Source organism: Pinus tabuliformis, chromosome 4_2 (assembly GCF_031772625.1).
Source record: "Pinus tabuliformis cultivar Carrire ecotype Pingquan chromosome 4_2, CPIR1, whole genome shotgun sequence".
Lineage (NCBI taxonomy): Eukaryota > Viridiplantae > Streptophyta > Pinopsida > Pinales > Pinaceae > Pinus > Pinus tabuliformis.
The window spans coordinates 419,939,634-419,960,680 of record NC_142304.1 but is presented as its reverse complement, the minus strand read 5'-3'; the positions used below and the strand labels follow the sequence as shown (position 1 = coordinate 419,960,680).

General features: G+C 34.1%; 1 protein-coding gene and 1 long non-coding RNA gene across 2 annotated transcripts; both read left to right on the top strand.

Moving 5' to 3' along the window:
- The first annotated feature begins 9,646 nt into the window (after positions 1–9,646).
- LOC149169734 (double-stranded RNA-binding protein 1-like) lies at positions 9,647–10,942 on the top strand. The gene is made up of 4 exons (XM_089425312.1): positions 9,647–10,151; positions 10,323–10,560; positions 10,705–10,846; positions 10,927–10,942. Exons 1-4 carry the CDS (start codon positions 9,900–9,902, stop codon positions 10,940–10,942), a joined length of 648 nt encoding a protein of 215 aa, XP_089281438.1. The 5' UTR covers positions 9,647–9,899.
- A 6,048-nt stretch (positions 10,943–16,990) lies between these two features.
- Positions 16,991–18,396, top strand: LOC149169733 (uncharacterized). Its single transcript, XR_016259807.1, has 2 exons — positions 16,991–17,425; positions 18,110–18,396. It is a non-coding gene; the product is annotated as an uncharacterized LOC149169733 (long non-coding RNA).
- Positions 18,397–21,047: the final 2,651 nt, after the last annotated feature.

Sequence of the window (21,047 nt, the reverse complement as noted above, 5' to 3'; positions counted from 1 at the left end):
CTCTTTGATTATGTTTCCTTTTTTATGGATTTTGAATATTGATGTTGTCTTTGCGAAGATGTGATCAAGAAGAAAGATGGCACATGTTCAGGGGGGGCACTTTATTTGCTTCCAAAATTTTGATGGTTTTGATGGTTCCATGGTTCCTTGGAGTTGATTATGGGTTCCATGCTATATGTTTATTTGATGTATCATTGCTGCATAAGCTTTGATTTTGGTTATGGATGGATAATTTACTACATATGCCGTTGGCTTCAGTCATGCATTTTGGGCTGATGATTTTATGCATGTGGTGGTGCCATGGAGTTTAGTATGATGATGGTTCATGATGTTTATATTTATGATGAATGTGTTTCATATTGATGTTGATGCTACATATGATGATGCTTATGTTATTGAGTATGGTTGTTGATGTTGTTGTAACATGTATTTTTGTTGCCTTTAATATTCATGTTTCATTCAAAAATCACTTGAAAATATATTTAAAAAGATAAGGCAAGAGGGAGATGTAATAAATTGCATATCGGAATGAAAACAAAAAAGAAATAAGTGTAAAAGAATTGGCCCATGTAATCAAGTTAAATCATATTATAAATGGTTTATGGAGCCATAACCTATAGATATATATATATATATATATATATATATATATATATATATATATATATATATATATATATATATATATATATATATATATATATATGTATGTATGTATGCATGTATGTCTGTGTGTGTTAGCGATGTGATTAGATCGCAATCGCAAAAAGTGCAGCGGCCAGTTATATGAATTATTACCACATGAATCACCGATTCCTGATTGCGATAAATGCGTATCTTGAAAACTGTGCAAAGGCCTTAGAAAAGGCGGAACAAGGTATGAATACACATTTTTGTATGTATGTCTATTATAAATGGTTATAATAGAAATACAGTGCTGATATGAAGGGTTATGAGTTAAGCCCAATTATAAGTGGAACTTGGATATATATATGTGGCATAAAGCATAATCAAAGGGTTAATAACATTAATCGAAGGATTGCGATTTGTGATAGGCCGGACCCAATATTACATATATTATGTTTAATTCTCCCGTCGGGTCTACGATCATCGCATAACGTTTATATATGTATATGACTTATACTAATTTCAATTTGCGACAACGATCCAGACCCGATATTATATATGCCATGTTTTATACTTCCGGTGGGTCTACCATATCGCAGATTGTTAAGGTTTGGGTTAATACACCAATTGAAAGCACCGATTGCGATTGCGATGGATTTCGGACCCAAATATATATATATATATATATATATATATATATATATATATATATATATATATATATATATATATATATATATATATATATATATATATATATATATATATATATATATATATATATATATATATATATGTTTAATAACTCCAGCGGGTCCGCAAAGCGTCTTATGCATATGTGTTGGTTCATTTGCCGATTGTGATTTGCAATGGAGATTCTAGACTTGATATTACATATATTATGTTTAATTCTTTCGTTGCGTCTGTTATATCACATATCATTAAGTTTTATATTGGTATATCATTTGAAAGGGCCAATTGCGATTTGCGATATGAAGTGGAACCGATGGATTTATGAAGCAGAAATAATTATTTTTTAGTTCCATAATAATCAAAGGTTTGCATTAAGTTTGTTGTGTAAAATGAAAAACCAGCGTTAAAGCCGAATCTGAAGAGGAAGGCAGTTGGGCATGTTTTCTTTGTATTTTGGCCAATCAAAACGCCTGATACATGTGTAAGTCCAGATTTATGTACAAGTCAAAGTCAAGAACTGTCTATTATGGTTAAAGTGGATTAATCATTATTAAGGCATATATAGAAGAACTCGGCGACCGATTAACAGAGCAAGCCAATAGTTATTCGCATCTTCTAGTTCAGTTATTTCTTGTTATTGTATGTTCTTTGAGGTGTCTTTTACCCTCTGTAAAATATTGTAATAGTTTTTACTTAAGATAGTTAGAGAAGCAGTTTAGTCGTTTGACAGTTTCAAAGATTAGCAACTGTTTCACAATGTATAAGAAGGGGAAAATTTATAGAGAAAGGGTTGGTTGTTAGAATTTTGGAGAACTTGGAGACTAGGCCACTGTATTTCTAATATAACTGTTGATTAATGAAAGAATCAGAAGTTTCCATGAATTGTTGGGTATAATTTTGTAACCTTCTTCTTTCATGTATAGTAATGAAGCTGCAGGTCTTTATTTGCTTATGTAGATAAAGTTAAAATTCATTAAAAGAGCGCTCCTATACTTGAATTTTTCACCTTCTTTTCTAAGTTATAGATAATAGTTCCTGTGTAAGGCAACATATTATCTTTAACTTCTCCAAGGGTCACAGATAGTAGTTTCTGTGTTAAGCAACATATTGTCTATGATTCAGTTCTCATTTTCATAATTCTTCTAAGTGATGGATAGTAGGTTCTGTGTTAAACAAAATATTATCTTTAGCTTCTCCTTCAAGCTTTCTTTATTCATCATTTATATCTAGCAACAAATGGCATTCTAAGATGTTCTGGTCATACATGTATTAAGGGCTAAGACCAAGTTTTCCAGGTCCTTCATTTGAGAACACAACAAACAATAAAGTGACAATAAGTCAAACAATAATCATTAATGTTTTAAGCAAAATTTCTCTACAGCTAGGAAATTGGTTTCTTAAGGTACAATAGATGTGATGTTGTTGTTGTCATTACATCATTATATGCTTATTTGTTGCTATTAGTTGTTGAGTATCTTGTAGAGGATCGTGCTTCATTTAATGGTTATTATTTCCGCCTTGTATAACTATAGAGAGCTTATATATTGGCTTGATTAGATTCTATCTTTATGATTAATGATGTTGTTGATACATGCTATTGTTGGGCCACTATACATTGTTATGTGTTGATTATTACTACTAATAGCTAAATCCATGGTTGATACTTTGCAGAGGCTGATACATGTCTCTTATGTGATTTATATTGACATTATATTGCTATCATAAAGGGGACATGTGGATGATCATATGCTCTACGTACTTTCATTATGACATTGTATTAGACACGCATTAATGAGAGGACTGTTATGAGAGCCATGTTTTTCATATGTTTCATAATGGGTCATGAGAGTTAGTCCAACTATGTATGGGTTGTTAGTAGTGTTGTTGCAACCATGTATTTCATGTATTATTCTTGTACACTCTCATACTTATCATGGTGGGACATTATTGAGTCATGTATGCATTGAGAGAGAGTCATGTGAGTCATGGTTCAACCATATATGGGCTTATTGATGTAATTATACATTCATGTATTATCACCTTTGTAGCCATGTAATAATCCTATGAGGAACTATACTCTATTGCATATCATTTCTTCATAGTCATTTGTCCATGTGGAGTAGCCTCTTGCATATGGCAAGGAGACATTGACAAATATATACATTAGTTTACATTCATCCATGGAGATACTTGTATTGAGTGGAGTATGGTTGGTCATACTGTCGTGACCTATCATACTGGATTTGCTTCTACCATGTCTACTTTAGAGAAATGTTGCATCTAGACAGTCATTGCTACTATTGATGTATGAGTTTTTCTACTGTTGGATAGTACATTGTGGAGTGGATGTATTTGATGTTGTTTCTTCAGAGTTGGTCATATATATGTTGTTTCCGCTATAGATTTGATCAAGGTTGTTGCTAATATTTGGTCATATTATATTGTTGTTGCTATGTATTTGTGATTTGGTTTGCTGCTATTATTATGACATGAATTATGTTGTAGTTGCTTCAGGTGAGAGAGCATGTATTCCAGTTATTATTGTTGTTTCTTATTATCATGCTTCCATGGGAGATATATGTTGCTGCACCTTTGTGTTGTTGTTTGGGCATAACTTGTGTTCGGGGGGAGTTCATTGCACATATTTTTTAGTTATATTGAGAAGTGTTGTTATTATATTTTAGTCCTTCACTCTATTATTCATCACCTTAATATGTCTTTTGAGTGGATTTGTTTTTGCTCATGGATCCCATTGCTTTAGAGGAGCTATATCATTTTTTCATTGACATATTAAACCCTTAGCCATTGATGTCAAAGGGGGAGAATGTGAGGATGAAGATCAATTTTCAGATGGTTACTTTCAGATGAGGATTCCATCAATGCCAAAGGGGGAGATTGTTGGTGTTTGTGTGTGTTGCAGATGTGTTGGTCGACTGTCATTCATGTCAACCTAGTAGCATGGGTATGTAGGGGATGCATGTGGCTTGTATGGATGATATGTAGATGGTCCTTGGTATGTCTACTAGCATGGAGATGTGACTAACATGTGTTTCATATAGAGTGTGATAAGAGGATGCCATGGTCCTCATCATCATGTTGTTGTTATTTATTTTCATTATGGTGTGTTTCACTAGCCTGGAGGCCTTCCCATGATGATGATCATCTTAATCATGTTGTTGCATGCAAATGTTGGTGGATGTTATAGGAGTTAGAGTTGAGGAGCCTTGTTGATTAGGTCTTCATGTCCTAGTAAGATCCAAATGTTGATGGTGTTATAATTTTGGCTTGGAGATGATTTAGATGTGCCAGTGGATGTTTTGAAGATGTCTGGCAGGTATTGGAGCTGCATACTGACGGCAGAGATGTTGTGGAAAAGTTTGATGGTCCAGACGCTTAGTATGGTTGTTGGTTGGTATCCTAGTCAACCTAGTTTGACTTGTGATGATGTTGATGATATGGAAGTGACTTGATGAAGTTTTCCAGAGGTGTTAGTGACTTATAGAGGTCCTACAAAGGGTTTTCAAGCTCTAGAAGAAGTTTGAGCAGGATCTGAGCTGAGTTGTCTGAGTTTTGATCATCCTTAGTCATAGTCCCATGGAGTCAAGCCTATGGGAGCCTATGTTGTGGGTGTGACTAAGGGTTTTGACAAGTTTTTCTATGCATTCCTCGCATTGCTCAACTAAATTTGGTGTTGTGGTGATGTTATTGATCTAAATTTTTTGGCATATGGTCGAAAACTTTCGTGGGGCCTCTAGAAGTTGATCAAGGTTGAAGATATCAAAGGAATAGTGGATTTAGTGGTTGGTTTGGTAAAAAATCCTATCTCAACCAAATCTGAAGCGTGTGAAAAGAATTGTTGAGTAATCCATAACTCGTAGGATTTACTAAGTGACTCAACAAAAAAAAATGATAAATAGAGGAAGGTTTTGAGTCTATTTGATTGGTTGTTTTTAAAGAGTGTGAGGGCATTATGAGTGAGTAGAGATTGTTGAAGATATTCACACAATATTGCAGAGATAAATCAGATTTGTGTATGCAAAATTCAGATATGATTTGAGAAAAGAATATTCATATTTTGTGTGTTGCAAAGTGGAGGAGAATTGACAGTTTGTGGTTAATGTGATTTACTATATTTGATTATTAATATTAATTAGTAATATTAAAATAGGCGATTATGTTCGACCACAGTTGAAGAGTGTCAACTGTCAAACATAGTAAAGCATAACCAATCATACTCAACCACATTAGTAAATGTGGTTGACTAATTTTGTAATGTCACAATAAAATGGTGGATGAATTCCAATGTAATATGACATTGTGACAATGTTTGTCATATTGTGATGTTGAATAGATTTATGTACCATTATGATGTCACAACCTATTTCATTATTAATATTAATCAAATATTAATATGCGATTATGTTTGATCAAAATTAAAGAGTGTTGATTGTGAAATATAGTCAAACATAATTAAACATTGTCAACCACATTAGTAAATATAGTTGACTAACTTTACAATGTCGTAGTAATGTTAAATAAATTGTAATATAATATAATAATAAAAATAGGCAAAATTTATGGTTAATATCAAATGGTTTATTAAATAGTTTTTCAAAAACAACATAGTTAGTAATACATAATTGAAACTATACAAATTGTATAAAGACTTCCATGAATGAAATATTTACATTTTATTTTATTTGATGGAAAAAGACAACCATCCTCAAAATATAGATCAACCTATAATATTAATGGAAGTGGTAAGAAAAATGAATTCAAAGTATAATATTAATGGAAGTGGTAAGAAAAATGAATTCAAAGTAATTACTTTTAATAGATTTGTAATGATTTTTTTATTAGTTTGATTATTGTGAAAGTATAAAAATTTGATAGTGTGTATGGATATTTTATATAAAAAGATGAGAAAGAAAGTTAAAATGATGATAAATTTCAATAGAGGAAATATAATATTTATTTATATATATAATATTTTTATAAAGAAATAATATGTAGAAAAATTTTAATATTTTGTTTGTAAATAAATAAAAAATGAAATAAAAAAATAATAATATTTTTCCTATATATTTAAAGAAATGAGAATTAGAATGATTTATATTTATTAGTAATGAAATTTTGAAAATTAATATAATTTAGGTTTGTGAGTAATGAAATTGTCGTTTGTGAGAATGAAAAGTTATTACTAATACTAATGCTTATGAACATGTCCCATGTAATTACAAGTCTAATGCAATTAAGAAATGATGAAGCACAAAGTATTTAAAATGTGTTATAATACTAAGATATGAACAAGTCCAATGTAATTACAAGTACAATGCAACTAAGAAATGATGAAGCACAAAGTATTTAAAATATGTTATTTGTAAAAGAAATAATTTGATTTTGGTTATATGATTGTAATTTTTAAATAAAAAGTTATTTGTTACTGAATTTTTAAATAAAAATTAATTATTATAAAAAATTATTTACGATTATAATTTTTAAATAAAAAGTAATCATCATAATAATTGTTTAAGAATTATAATAATAATAATGGACTTATTAAAAATCTACATGGATGGAAGTAAAACTCATAATCTTATATACATCTCCGATTGAGAGGATGCAAGTGAAGGAGTAAAACTCATAATCTTATATACATCTCCGATTGAGAGGATGCAAGTGCAATCCTTCATGCCTAAAATTAAAGGTAAATAAAAAAAGGTGAAATAATTAATATGGTTGACATAGTAATTCTAAGAAACAATAATATTTTGATGTTTGAAGTTAAAAAATATATTATGTAATATATTTTAAATCTTAAAACTCAATTATGATATATTTTGGTTTTCATTGTTTCACATAAAGGCAATACTTTTATATCATAATCCAAGTGTTTTAGAGAATAGTTGTAGATATTTTATATACGTAATTGTAATAATATTTCTATATTTTTGAAGTGTGATTGATATTATTATTTGAAGAGTATTTATTCATGAGTGTTTTTTGTTTTGTTTTGTTTTTTTTAATTGATTGGCATTTTTATATATTTGATGAGTATTCCAAATTAGTGTAAAGTTATTATTTTTGTGTTTTGTTTATTTTATTTGTATATTGCACCTGAATAGTATTTATTTGGGTTTTGAATACATAAAAAAGATTACAAAGGTTTCAAGTATAATATTGATACTCAAATTTATATGTGAAACATGAAAATGGTGAGATTGTGATTGTTGTTTTATATTTCATTAATTTATAAATTTTATTTAAAGTTAATAATTTGATTTTCAAACTAATAAAAAGAATTATATAAGATATTTGAATTGTTATATCTAAGTTTATTTTGCTATTGTTCTAAATTGAAATTAAGTTACCATGATTAAACTAAAGTTATGTTCTAAACCAATTTAGACAAGGGAATTCTTGGAAATATTTCACACTGTTGATTGCAATCTCCCTTCTATCCCTTTTGAAATAGGCTTGAAACTATGAATTAATGGTTATTTCAAAATGTGTAGATGATACTTTTTCTACAATTATTCTTCAGTGTTATATATCTATTAATACTTGCAAATATTCCTATTAAATTTTTACATTGAACTCATTAGACCAAGATACCTCAATCAAGATGTTCACTCTCAACATGATTCCTCAAACTTGTTGGGTTGGCTTAGCTATTTTGAGTTTTGTTTATTTTATTTTGGTGTGTTTTAAGAAAAAAAATATTAACAAAATTGGAGAAATAAAATAACATGACAAAAATGGTTAAAATCAAAAGTTAGAATAATTTAAGGTGCTCATAAATCAAGATACACATTTTTAGTGTTATGTAGCTCTTGATTTATTATATTTATACAAATGAACATATCTAAAATTTACATTCACTAGTCCACTATGTGTTAGGAAAATATTAGTATAGATACATCTTCAATACGGATCTAACATGAGCCTAGAGAGATCCAATTTCTTCTAGTGCAAATCAATTTCTTTATGTGAATTTATTTTTATGAACACATTATTTAAATATTTTGTATAGTTTTTTTTTTTTGTTTTTTTGTTTTGTATTGAGGCAGACATAAGCAAAATTTCAATTTTGATGACTAACATAGTTACAGATCATACTGGGTTGTAGAATGAGTCTCTAAAACTCAATCAAACTTAATGAATACAAATTCATAAACAAATATTCACATACTCACAATGAAGTAACTCAAAATATGATTTATGCAATGCTCCCACACAAATCCATGTAACTCTATTATGTGTCTTCCATGAAAGCTTAAAATTTGGATGACACAATCTTCCTCTCAAGATTTCTTTTCCCCATGATAGAAGTCATTGGTTTTGAATGAGAATTTTCAATTTTGGTTATTGATGATTCAGTTGATTAACTTTCCATTTATTTAATGAGTGTACTAATTTAGGAGTTCTCAATTTATTATTCTATTTTTAAAATTAATAAATAATTTTTGGCTATAAATTTTTAAATTGATTAACTTTTCCTTTATTAAATAATTAACCTTTCATTTATTAAATAAATATATTAACTTTGAATTTTTTCAACTTATCTATCTCCTAATTTTAAAATTTATAAATAATCTCCTAATTTTAAAATTTATAAATAATCTCCCAATTTTAAAATTTATAAATAACAAACTCTTAGGATCAATATTACAAAATATTACGAACATAATCACATATACAGTATCATTTAATCAAATATTGAGAAAATCACATTGCGTAACCATTCACAAAATACTTCAAAAAAATTGTGCATTAGATTGTGCGTAATTGATCTACAACATCTTAATTTATAAGAAATCTCCTCAATTATAATTAATTCCATTTGTTAATTAGATTGAATCAAATTTGAAATCTTCTATATTCTTTTATTCTTGGAACTTGAAGTATACTTTTATGATTCTTCCCGTGCATTTCTTTTTAAAGGACCATCACATTTTGCATATAAAAAAATACTAACACTATTAAATTTATATATTAAAAAATATTGGTAAAAGCGTTGAATTAGTGAAAAAGAAAATAATAACAAAGGAAGGTAACCCCTAGACTGAGTATTGAAATAATGGAAATGAAACGATGAATAAGATCACATCATATGAAGAATAGAAGTTGATTCACGACATTCAATAATGATTATCATAGCGAAAATGCCTTTTTTAATATATGGAGTTATCTGTCCATTAATGACCAGGTCATAGGTCATTAATGACCAGAAGCAGAGCGTTGCCAGGTTGGTCCGATTGCAGCCGCAACGCCATCATCGGAACGCCCGCGACCACGCTCTCCACATCCGAATTCCATCCACAGTGAACGCCCGCGACCACGCTCTCCACAGCCGAATTCCATCCACAGTGGGTAATAAAAAAAGCCCCTGTCGCTTCGTGTGCCAAAATCGCCGCCTGCGGTGCCCACCCTGTTTCTATCAGGTACCGCCTCTCCACCCGTTTCTCGGAGCCTTCCGGCAGTAGCTCCGCTTTCCAGTCCTCCACTGACGCAGCCGTCCTTTAGTATTGCATGCGAGCTCTTGTTTTTGGGTTTCTCGTCTCATTTCAGTTCTTGAAATGGTGCATCCTGCGCAGAGGTTCAAGAACAGATTGCAAGAATATGCACAGAAGAACTCTTTGCCATTGCCTCTCTATGAAGTTGTAAATGAGGGCCAAGACCATCTTCCGCAATTCAAGTGCACTGTAATAATCAATGGGGCAAAGTATGAATCCCTTCCTGGTTTCACCAACAAGAAGGCATCACAGAATGCTGCAGCTAAGGCAGCTGTCGAAGATTTGGAATCGCAAGGGTTGATTGTTGAGTTCAAAGTAAGTTTCAATTCTTACTCAAATTCTCAAAATCTTTTCAAATGCTGGTTTTGATTTCTATTTTATATTTCTTTTTCTGTTCCGAGTTTGTTTGCAAATTTAATGATTTTGATTGAATATGGTGGAGTATGTTATAAACTTCCTTTTATTTATTTGCTGACAACCAAAAAGGAGAAAGTACGGCCTAAAGGTATCCTTGCGGAAGTTGTTACAAGGAAGAATATGCCGCCTCCGAGTTATCGTTTTACAGGGATTTTTACAGCAACTGTGGTTGTTAATGGGGTTTCCTATACTGGAGGTCCTTCAAACAATCAAAGGGACGCTCAAAACAAGGCTGCACTTGAAGCACTTCAGGCAATCGACCCCAAGGCTACATTTGAAGTACTTCAGCCAAACGACCCCCAATATTGTGAGTTGATGTGGATGGAGAACTAACTATTTGCATTCTTCTCGGCTATCCTTATGTAACTTCTAATATCCTTACATTTCTTTTGCTCTCAACGATGCTATATGTTACTGATCTTGCCACTGTTCCATTGGAATCTCATGTTAGGTAATTCGTTATCGCATGTTGAAGTTAATGCGAAGAATGATTCCAAACAGCCAACTGCACAACCGGATAACTTGGCATCTGATAATCAGCTATTAGAAGGAACTGAATCTCAATCGGCAGGAAATGGTCTAGAAAATGTTGGGTATTTTTCTTTAAATGGGGAAAATACCAAAAACCAATATTTAAACACACTGAGGCAATGCTCTGTTTCTTTTACTCCAGGATCTTTTGTGCATAGAAGACTTAAAAGAAATTTCACTCAGAGAACTAGAGTATTTTACTACCATAAAAGATTTCTATTCATTAAAACAAAAACTGATACATCCTCTTTTACTGAGAGGGATTTACCACTATAAAATTGTTTTCATATTCACTGCTGTGAAAAACAACTTACTGCTGTAACAAAAGTTTACATGAGCTTACTGCTGTAAAACAAAATTTACATTCACTGGTGTGAAACACTTTTACATGCTGCTGTAAAAACAAAACTTACAGAGTTACAAAAACTCGCTCCACCATTTCCTTTATGCACTGCTGTGCAAAACTACACATGGTTTTTCCACACACCTGAAATTACATCACCCTGGTTCTATCTTTTTACACACTGCTGTGTGTTCAATACATACCACACATGGTTTTCGCTTCACCACTCTAATTTTTACTCTACTGTGAACTCACACACTTAAACTTCCCGTGTGCCATACATGAAAACACAAGTCAACACAGTAATAAATTACATACACCTATCCCATACAGAATTTATGTGATAAGTACATACGCCCATACCTTCTCATAAAAAAAACTTACGAACTCTATGTAAAACTTTAATATTCTACCTACCACTATGACATTTCATTAAGACGTATGGTCAACCAAAACTTAGCTTTACTCCACGCAACATTTAATATTTGCCGTCGGGTGAATTTCAAACATTATGCAATTTGGTTTTGGGAAGCCATCGGGTCCACTCCATCGCATCGCAACTTTACTCATGTCAAAGACCCCGACCCTATGATATTGCCGATAGCGAAGTGCCGATGCGATATCGGCGATCGCTCATCGCAAACACAAGAGCTTCCTTATGACTCCTTCACTTCAACTTTGCCGATGCGATATCGGCCCTTCACTTTGACTTTGCCGATGCGATATCGGCGATCGCTCGTCGGCAACATTTTATATCGCTGCCACTGCCTGCCTCCTATGCTTCAACCTGCCGATATGCCGACTTGCCGATATGCGATATCGGCGATCGCTGTTGAAATTATATTTTCAACACTCCCCTTTAATTTCAACTGTCGGGCATTCAATCATACCCAAACACTTCCTCAAAAATTCAAAGCTCTTCTGATCCAATGGCTTTGTCAGGATGTCCGCAACCTGTTCTTGAGTCCTGCAATGTTCCAAGACAATTTCTCCATTGTTCACCAATTCTCTGATGTAGTGAAACCTTGTATCAATGTGTTTCGTTCTCTTATGAAACACTGAATTCTTTGACAATGCAATAGCTGAGCTATTGTCACAAAAGATGACTGTCGCTTTTGCCTGCTCTTGGCCTAAGCTTCTCAACATTCTTCTCATCCACACTGCTTGACATGCTGCTGCTGTAGCTGCCACATATTCAGCCTCTGCTGTAGACAATGCTACAATGGACTGCTTCTTAGAAGCCCATGAAATGGCTCCTGAACCCATATGAAAAACATAACCGGAAGTGCTCTTCCGATCATCTACACTTCCAGCCCAATCGCTATTAGTGTAACCAATTAAATCTGAACTTTCTGAGACGCTATATAATATGCCAAACATTTTGGTACCCTTGACATACCTCAAAATTCTCTTTGCTGCCTGCCAATGTGCCTCCTTTGGCCTCTCCATGAACCTGGAAATCAAACTAACAGCATACATTAAATCAGGCCTAGTTGCTGTTAAATACATAAGGCTGCCAACAATACTTTTATACAAGCTAGGATCAAAATCCTTGCTGCTGTCCTCTTTGCTGAGCTTTAATCCCATCACTGTGGGAGTGATTGCTGCCTTGCATTCTTCCATCTTAAATCTGCTCAAAACTTGATTTACATATCTTGCTTGAGATATAAAAATTCCTTTTTCATTTTGATCTACTTCTATGCCTAAGAAGTATCTCAACAAACCCATGTCAGTCATTTCAAATTCATCCTTCATGACTGATTTAAAATTCTCAATAAGATAAATATCATTTCCAGTGAAAATAACATCATCTACATACAAGACAACAATTAAAATTTTACCATCCTTTTCCTTGATGTAGACTGTGGGTTCTCCTTCACATTTGTCAAATTCATTATCTAATAGATATGAATCTATCCTGCTGTACCATGCTCTTGGCGCTTGCTTCAGCCCATAAAGAGCTTTCTTCAATTTGCACACTTTGTGCTCTTCACCTTTCTTCTCATATCCGAGAGGCTGTTCAACATAAACCTCTTCTTTTAACACTCCATTTAGGAATGCTGATTTCACATCCATTTGGTAGACTTTCCATTTGTTTTGTGCTGCTATGGACAGCACTGCTCTCACGGTTTCCATTCTTGCAACCGGGGCGAAAGTCTCCTCATAATCTCTTCCATACTGCTGCTTGTAGCCTTTAACAACCAGCCTTGCTTTATGTCTTTCAATCTTGCCTTCAGCATTGCTCTTGGTCTTGTAGACCCATTTCACACCAATGACTTCTTTGCCTTTTGGTAACTCAACCAAATCCCATGTTTTGTTTCTCTCTATGGCATTAATTTCCTCATCCATAGCTTCTATCCATTTCCTATCTTTAATTGCATCCTCGAAATGAATAGGATCATCAACATGACAATACAAGGCAAATAAGGAATTCATTCCTTCATTATAAATGTCACTTAGATTTCTAAACTTCTTACCTCGTTCACTTGGTGTGCAAGTGCTTGAAGATGAACTTGAATTTCCTCCTTGTGGTGTGCTTGGAGAAGCACTTTCATTTATCCTCAATGGTGTACCTTGCTGTCCTTGTGTTGGCACTGCTGTTTGGGGATATATTTCAGCCACTTCCTCTTCATCTTCATCATGAGACAAACAGTTTTTGACATTCACTGTTTTCTCTATGCTTCCATCCCAAGCTTCCTCCTCAATGAATTGAACATCCCTGCTTACAAAGAACTTCTTGGTAGATGGAATGTATAGCCTGTAGGCTTTGGATTCATCACTGTATCCAATGAAAAGACATTTCTCCCCTTTGCTGTCCAACTTCCTCCTTAGCTGATCTGGAATGTGTGCATAGGCCACACATCCAAAAACTCTCATGTGGGTGACTCCTTGCTTTCTCCCACTCCATGCCTCTTCTGGCACTTTGTTCATGACTGCCTTTGTAGGACACCTGTTCAAAATATAAACTGCACAATGTACAGCTTCAGCCCAATACTCATTTGGCAAATGCTTTGCCTTCAACATGCTCCTCGCCATATCCATGATGGTCCTGTTCTTCCTTTCAGCAACTCCATTTTGCTGTGGGGTGTACCGAGTTGTAAACTGTTTATGAGTTCCATTTTCTCTACAGAATCTTAGGAATTCCTTGGAGATATACTCACCTCCTCTATCAGTTCTCAAAACTTTTATATGCAGCCCGCTTTGGTTCTCCACAAGTGCTTTGAAATTTTGGAATTTCTCAAAGACTTCACTTTTGTTCTTGAGGAAATATATCCAAGTCTTTCTTGTAAAATCATCAATGAATGTTAAGAAATATAGGCTGCCAGCTAATGATGGAGCTTGCATTGGTCCACACAAATCTGAGTGGATAATCTCTAAGGGTGTCTTTGCCCTTATGCTCTTCCCTGATGGAAAACTTTCTATATGTTGTTTTCCCAAAATACAGCCTTCACATAGGCTGTCCGGTTTCTCTATCAATGGTAATCCCTTTACCATTCCTTTTCTGCTCAATAAGTTTAGACCTCCAAAATTGAGATGCCCAAATCTCAAGTGCCATAACCAATTCTCATCCTTTGGCACGCTCTGGAAGGCCTCTTGGGTGACTGCTGCCATTTCCCTTTTGTTCTTCATGTCAGTCCTGATCCGGAGAGGGAACATCCTGTTCCTTGTCATCTTCACTTCAGCAATGCATCTTTTGCTGGGTGGTATATCCATGATGGTGCACACATCATTTTTAAAGAAAACATTGTACCCCTTATGGACAAGCTGTCCAATACTCAAGAGATTACATCTCATTCCGGGGACATAGTATACATCTGCTATGGTTTTCCTTTCTCCTTGCTTTGAAAGTATTTTTATTTCTCCTTTTCCCATAACAGACACTTTACTATCAGTTCCTAGTGTGACTTCTGATTTCACATTTTTATCTAGGGCAGAAAAGAAGGCTATGTTTCCGGTCATATGGTTGCTGCAACCTGAGTCTAAAAACCATATGTCCTCACTATGTGTTTCAGCCATGTTACAAGCTAACAGAACATTGTCTTGACTGCTGTTTTCTCTTGTAACATTTGCATTTTGTCTGCTGTTCATATCATGTTGTTTCATTCTGCAATCACTAGCATAATGTCCATACTTTTTGCAATAATAGCATTGAACATTAGATTTATCATACCTTTGTCCTTGAGCATGATGTTGATGTCTTTGTTGGCTGCTGCCTTGACCTTGGTTCTGATTTGGATTGCTGCCTCTTCCTTGTGCATTTGATGGGTTGTTCCTTCCACCTCTGTTCTGGCTTCTGCCTCTTCCTCTTTTGTTTCCTCTGCCTTGACCTCTGCCTCTTCCAAAGGACATCTGGGTCTTGAAGGCTTGCTCAAGAGATGAGTTTTCATTCCTACTCAACCTCTGCTCATGTGTTATCAGTGATGCATGTAGCTCATCAACTGAATAGCTTGAGAGATCCTTTGTCTCTTCAATGGTGGTGACTATGGCATCAAACCTTGAGGGTAAGACCCTCAATATTTTCTCCACAATTCTTCTGTCTTCAATGGTTTCTCCATGAGTTCTCATTTGTGTGATTACACTAATCACATGAGTGAAGAATGAGTCAATATTATCTGACTCTTTCATGTTCAAGTTCTCAAAATCCTTTCTCAGCAATTGTAGTTTTGCTGTCTTCACTCTCTCCATGCCTTGATAGGCTGTCTTAAGGGTTTGCCATGCTTCATTGGCTGTCTTAGCTGCTGCTAACCTTGGAAACATACTCTGGTCTACTGCTAGATACAACAACACACGGGCTTTTGAGTCCTTCTTCCTATTGTTCTTCAGCAGATCCTTCTCTCCCTAAGTTAATGCATTGAACTCAGTTTCATCTGCTGGTTCTTCAAAACCTTCTTCAACTATTTCCCATAAATCTTGAGAGGCAAGCAGGGCTGTCATAGTTATTGACCAATAATCATAGTTCTTCCCATTAAACTGTGGGAGCTGGGTGTTAAACAAACCCATACCAGTGCTTGTGCTGGCCATTCCTTGACTGTGTATTTAAAAAAAATGACTGTTTCTTTCAGCAGCAACACAAAGAAAAATCTTTGAGAAATACCTGAACCCTTGTTGTCTGAGTCTTCTGTCTGACTGAGAAGTTTTGCTGCAGCAACAACCTTCTCCCTTCAGCTTCTTTAACCTCTTTAAAGAGCCTGAGCCTGCTCTGATACCACTGTTGGGTATTTTTCTTTAAATGGGGAAAATACCAAAAACCAATATTTAAACACACTGAGGCAATGCTCTGTTTCTTTTACTCCAGGATCTTTTGTGCATAGAAGACTTAAAAGAAATTTCACTCAGAGAACTAGAGTATTTTACTACCATAAAAGATTTCTATTCATTAAAACAAAAACTGATACATCCTCTTTTACTGAGAGGGATTTACCACTGTAAAATTGTTTTCATATTCACTGCTGTGAAAAACAACTTACTGCTGTAACAAAAGTTTACATGAGCTTACTGCTGTAAAACAAAATTTACATTCACTGGTGTGAAACACTTTTACATGCTGCTGTAAAAACAAAACTTACAGAGTTACAAAAACTCGCTCCACCATTTCCTTTATGCACTGCTGTGCAAAACTACACATGGTTTTTCCACACACCTGAAATTACATCACCCTGGTTCTATCTTTTTACACACTGCTGTGTGTTCAATACATACCACACATGGTTTTCGCTTCACCACTCTAATTTTTACTCTACTGTGAACTCACACACTTAAACTTCCCGTGTGCCATACATGAAAACACAAGTCAACACAGTAATAAATTACATACACCTATCCCATACAGAATTTATGTGATAAGTACATACGCCCATAGAAAAGTCAATTGTCGACGGTGCACCTGCTCCTGAAAAGGACTCAGAGAAGACAGATGTGGAGAATGCATGTGCAGCTGGACATGGTATAGAAAAGACAAAGGTGAAGGATGCCCATGAAGCCGGAAGGGGAATGTCAGATATAAATGATGCACATTCAGTGTCAGCCCCGCAGCCTCATAATCATATTCAACAGGATCCTTTGTCTGCACAACAAGAACATTTGAAAAAGGAGACAAGGGATACCTATCAAGACAAAGTACATGGATCTAAGGGGATGCAGCAAATCAGTCAGGAGCTTGATCTAACTGAACCCATCAGCAAGAGGAGTAGAAGTGAATCTGAGAATGCTGAACAAATTTCTCAAAAAAAGAAAAAGAACAGAAAGGAGACTGATAGCACAGCTTGACAAAGCCTAGAGTGTGCATTGTCTCATTCTGGTATAACACAGTGAAAACTTTCTTCATATTTCCAAATCATTGATTTTTGTCTCAATTCTTGAGCTATTTCGTTTTATTGATTTTAGCATAGAAGGACATTTAGTCAGATTTATTATATTTATAGGACTCGGATTTCTCAGAAACCTCATCATCTTGAAGTTGAAACAAAATGAACTCTTTATGGCTGTTACTCTTGCTAAATAAATATATCACGAGTGCATATCATATATTTCCTTGTTTTGCAATGACCCAAGAAAAATCTGTATAAGATGATGCAACATCGCAAGGTCATTTTGCAACAATCTGTCATGTGATTTGGCTTGGTAACCATGATGTAGTAGCTATTGATTAACATTTTTTCTTGGTTCTATGATTACTTTGTTTCAATAGTTGTGAACTATGGAATTTTCTGTTAGAGGTTTGGTTAATCAGCTAACATGAATAAAGAATATTGACTTATATATGTGTATCGTTTTCTTTAATTCCAACGTTTGAATTTCAAATTAGAAATTGTGTTCCTGTTCATTTATTTTCTTCTTGAAGCATAGAGTCCTAGATCTAATAGGGTGTACCATAGCAAATTCGGCCGAATAGACCTAAACGATCCAAAACTTGGGAATTTTGATTTGGCCTTTGAATAATTCACTATAATTCAATTCGTTTGGCATGTGTTGCATGGTGCAGCATTTTCCAAGAAGATCCAGTCTTTCGAAATAGTAAAGAATGCATAATCTCAGTGCCTGTGTCATGGAGATCAACTTATTCTCAAGAACAAGAAGCTGATGCAGAGCCCTGTGATACCATATCTGACGCTGGACTATGCTTATCTGAGAGGATTGGTGATTGGTAGCTGGAATTTTGTCTATTCTCCAACATGCTGCTTGTCCCTAGAATGTTGTTTGTTGCTCCAGTTTTGTGTAACTGTATAAAGAATATGATGTTTACATATTACTTTGCACTTGGCTTGTACATTCTGCTGCTTGGCCCGTACATCCTGGAATGAAACTTACAAAGTTTTGTTGCCTGCTGCTTTGCCCATATATTCTGGAAGGAAACTTAAAGGATTTATAGTGCTTTTAAGTGGTATATTCTGAGCTTTTTTCCCAATTTTCTACTGGACTTTTTTTGTAATTGTATTGAATTTGTCCAAATTTGAATTTGGTGAGTACTCTGCTGCATAACATATTTCCATTCCGTTCTCCACTAGAATGGCGTTGCGTACATGTAGCATACAGGATATGTATGCTGCGTACCATATTATGCTCTGAATATTGAATCATATTAATATACTCTAGAGTCCTTGTTTCTATGATCCGTCAAAACTGCTATAGCAAAAAACATTGCTCCCTTTTCTCATCTTTTAGCATTTGGTAAATAATTTTGCCGGACTTCATTTTTTTCTTTGTCATTTTAGCTATCACAAGATGCTTCTCAAATATGGATTTTTAGCATTCTAGCTATCACTAGAGTAGTTACTAGGAAATGCCTTTCATTCCTATAAAGATGGTTTTTTCCAATATCGATCTCAAGTATTATGAAGTAAAGCTCATTTTTTTCTTATAGATTTTATAAACTCGTGAATGTCAGCGAGGTTGAATGATAGTTCGCTTTCTTTGACATAATGATTGTCTAGAGTCATGAAAATATCTCTTCTGGGATAACATCTTGGCGATATAGCAATTTAGCTCTATTGCTGAAAATGTTTAACTTGCATGTACATGGAAAATTACTACCTTATCTGAGTTGATAGAAATATTGAATCATTTTAATATTCTCTAGACCGGAAATTTAAGTATGAAATTCAAACTAGCTTCTAATATGCAAACTGTAAAATGTATTTCTAATGATTTTATGGGTTAATGTAATATGAAAATTATTACACTAGCTTTTAATATGCAAACTGTAAAATGTATTTCTAATGATTTTATGGGTTAATGGAAAATTAGCCCACATGCTGGTATTAGCCTAGCCCCTAACACTAGCTTCTAATATGCAAACCGTAAAATGTATTTCTAATGATTTTATGGGTTAATGGAAAATTAGCCCACCTGCTGGTATTAGCCTAGCCCCTAAAGGATGTTGTTGCCTTCTAGCACCTTGTCATCCTAGCTACTAGTTTGGAATATGATGTAAGAAAAAAATGGAAAATTAGCCTACCTGCCAATATTAGCCCCTAAAAATGGTGTTGCCTTCTAGCACCTTATCATCCTAGCTACTAGATTACAATGAATCGCCCTTCAATCTATAAAGATGCCTTTCCAATATCCAAGTATTCTGAATTAAATCTCATTTTTTCTTGTTAATTGCCTAAATTCATCAATGTCGGGAAGATTCTTTGATATATAGTGATTTAGGTCTCAATCTCTAAAAATGCAGAACTTGCATTACCATTTTAAACCAGTGGCTTAAAAATGGAGTTCAAATTTGGAAAGATGGATACTAAATGGAATGCCTTAGAAGTGGAGTTTAGCGTTTACTTCTTCAAGGATGTATCCTAAGTGGAATGCTACTTTGACCATTTTCAAAGCAAAAATAGTGTCTTTGCACTTCATGATTCTAATGAATCTAGTCTTTGCACTAATAGTGATTTGTGCTTAAAATCATGTACGAAGTACAGAAGTTTTAGTGAGTTGTGCTTAAAATCATGCATTCTAGCTACCACTAGAGTAGTTACTAGGAAATTGCTTTCATTCCTATAAAGATGGTTTTTTCCAATATCCATCTCAAGTATCCTGAAGTAAAGCTCATTTTTTCTTGTTAATTGCCTAGATTCATGAATGTCGGGGAGATTCTTTGATATATAGTAATTTAGGTCTTAATATCTGAAAATGCAGACCATTTTAAACCAGTGGCTTAGAAGCGGAGTTCAAATTTGGAAAGATGGATACTAAATGGAGTGCCTTAGAAGTGGAGTTTACTTCTTCAAGGATGTATCCTAAATGGAATGCTACTTTGACCATTTTCAAAGCAAAAATAGTGTCTTTGCACTTCCTGATTCTAATGAATCTTGTCTTTGCACTAATAGTGATTTGTGCTTAAAATCAGGTACAAATTACAGAAGTTTTAGTGAGTTGTGCTTAAAATCATGTACAAAGTAGATTTCCCCCCTATTTTTTAGTTCGTTTCTTTCTATAAGATGCCTATGGTTTTGTCTTACTCAATGTTATTGAATATGCCTTCTTTTCGGAGAAAAAAAGCAAGATTTGATTATATTAAGATAATATATCTGTGTGAGATGTACATAAAGGTGGCATTTGAAGCTACGGTTTGGTCTATGATAAAGAGAAATGATCAGAAAACAGATAGTCCAGAAAAAGAAATCATAAGGCAGATTGACCTGTGATTTAATAAAGACTGTAAAGCATATATGCATCACATCTTGGATCAGAATTATCAAAATACAAAAAACAGATAACTGTTGGATAGCTATGCTGAAATTGATTCAAATAGCGCAATGATGCGGAGGAAAATATTGGAAAAGGGAGCTTTTGAATCCTGGAAGATTTGTGGTTCCTCCAGATCCAGGCGCACCATATCATGATGATGAAAAGGAAGCTCATTGGCTTTTGTTGGGAGCTCCACTAGGCAAAAGCTGCATGAATAGAGTCAAAGATAACATGTG

What these genes read in the sequence shown, in the direction of transcription:
- LOC149169734 (XM_089425312.1), top strand. Translation starts at nt 9,900, where the DNA reads ATGGTGCATCCTGCGCAGAGGTTCAAGAACAGATTGCAAGAATATGCA. An exon ending in GGTTGATTGTTGAGTTCAAA is followed by an intron (nt 10,152 to 10,322) that starts GTAAGTTTCAAT and finishes ACAACCAAAAAG; the next exon opens with GAGAAAGTACGGCCTAAAGG. An exon ending in GCCAAACGACCCCCAATATT is followed by an intron (nt 10,561 to 10,704) that starts GTGAGTTGATGT and finishes ATCTCATGTTAG; the next exon opens with GTAATTCGTTATCGCATGTT.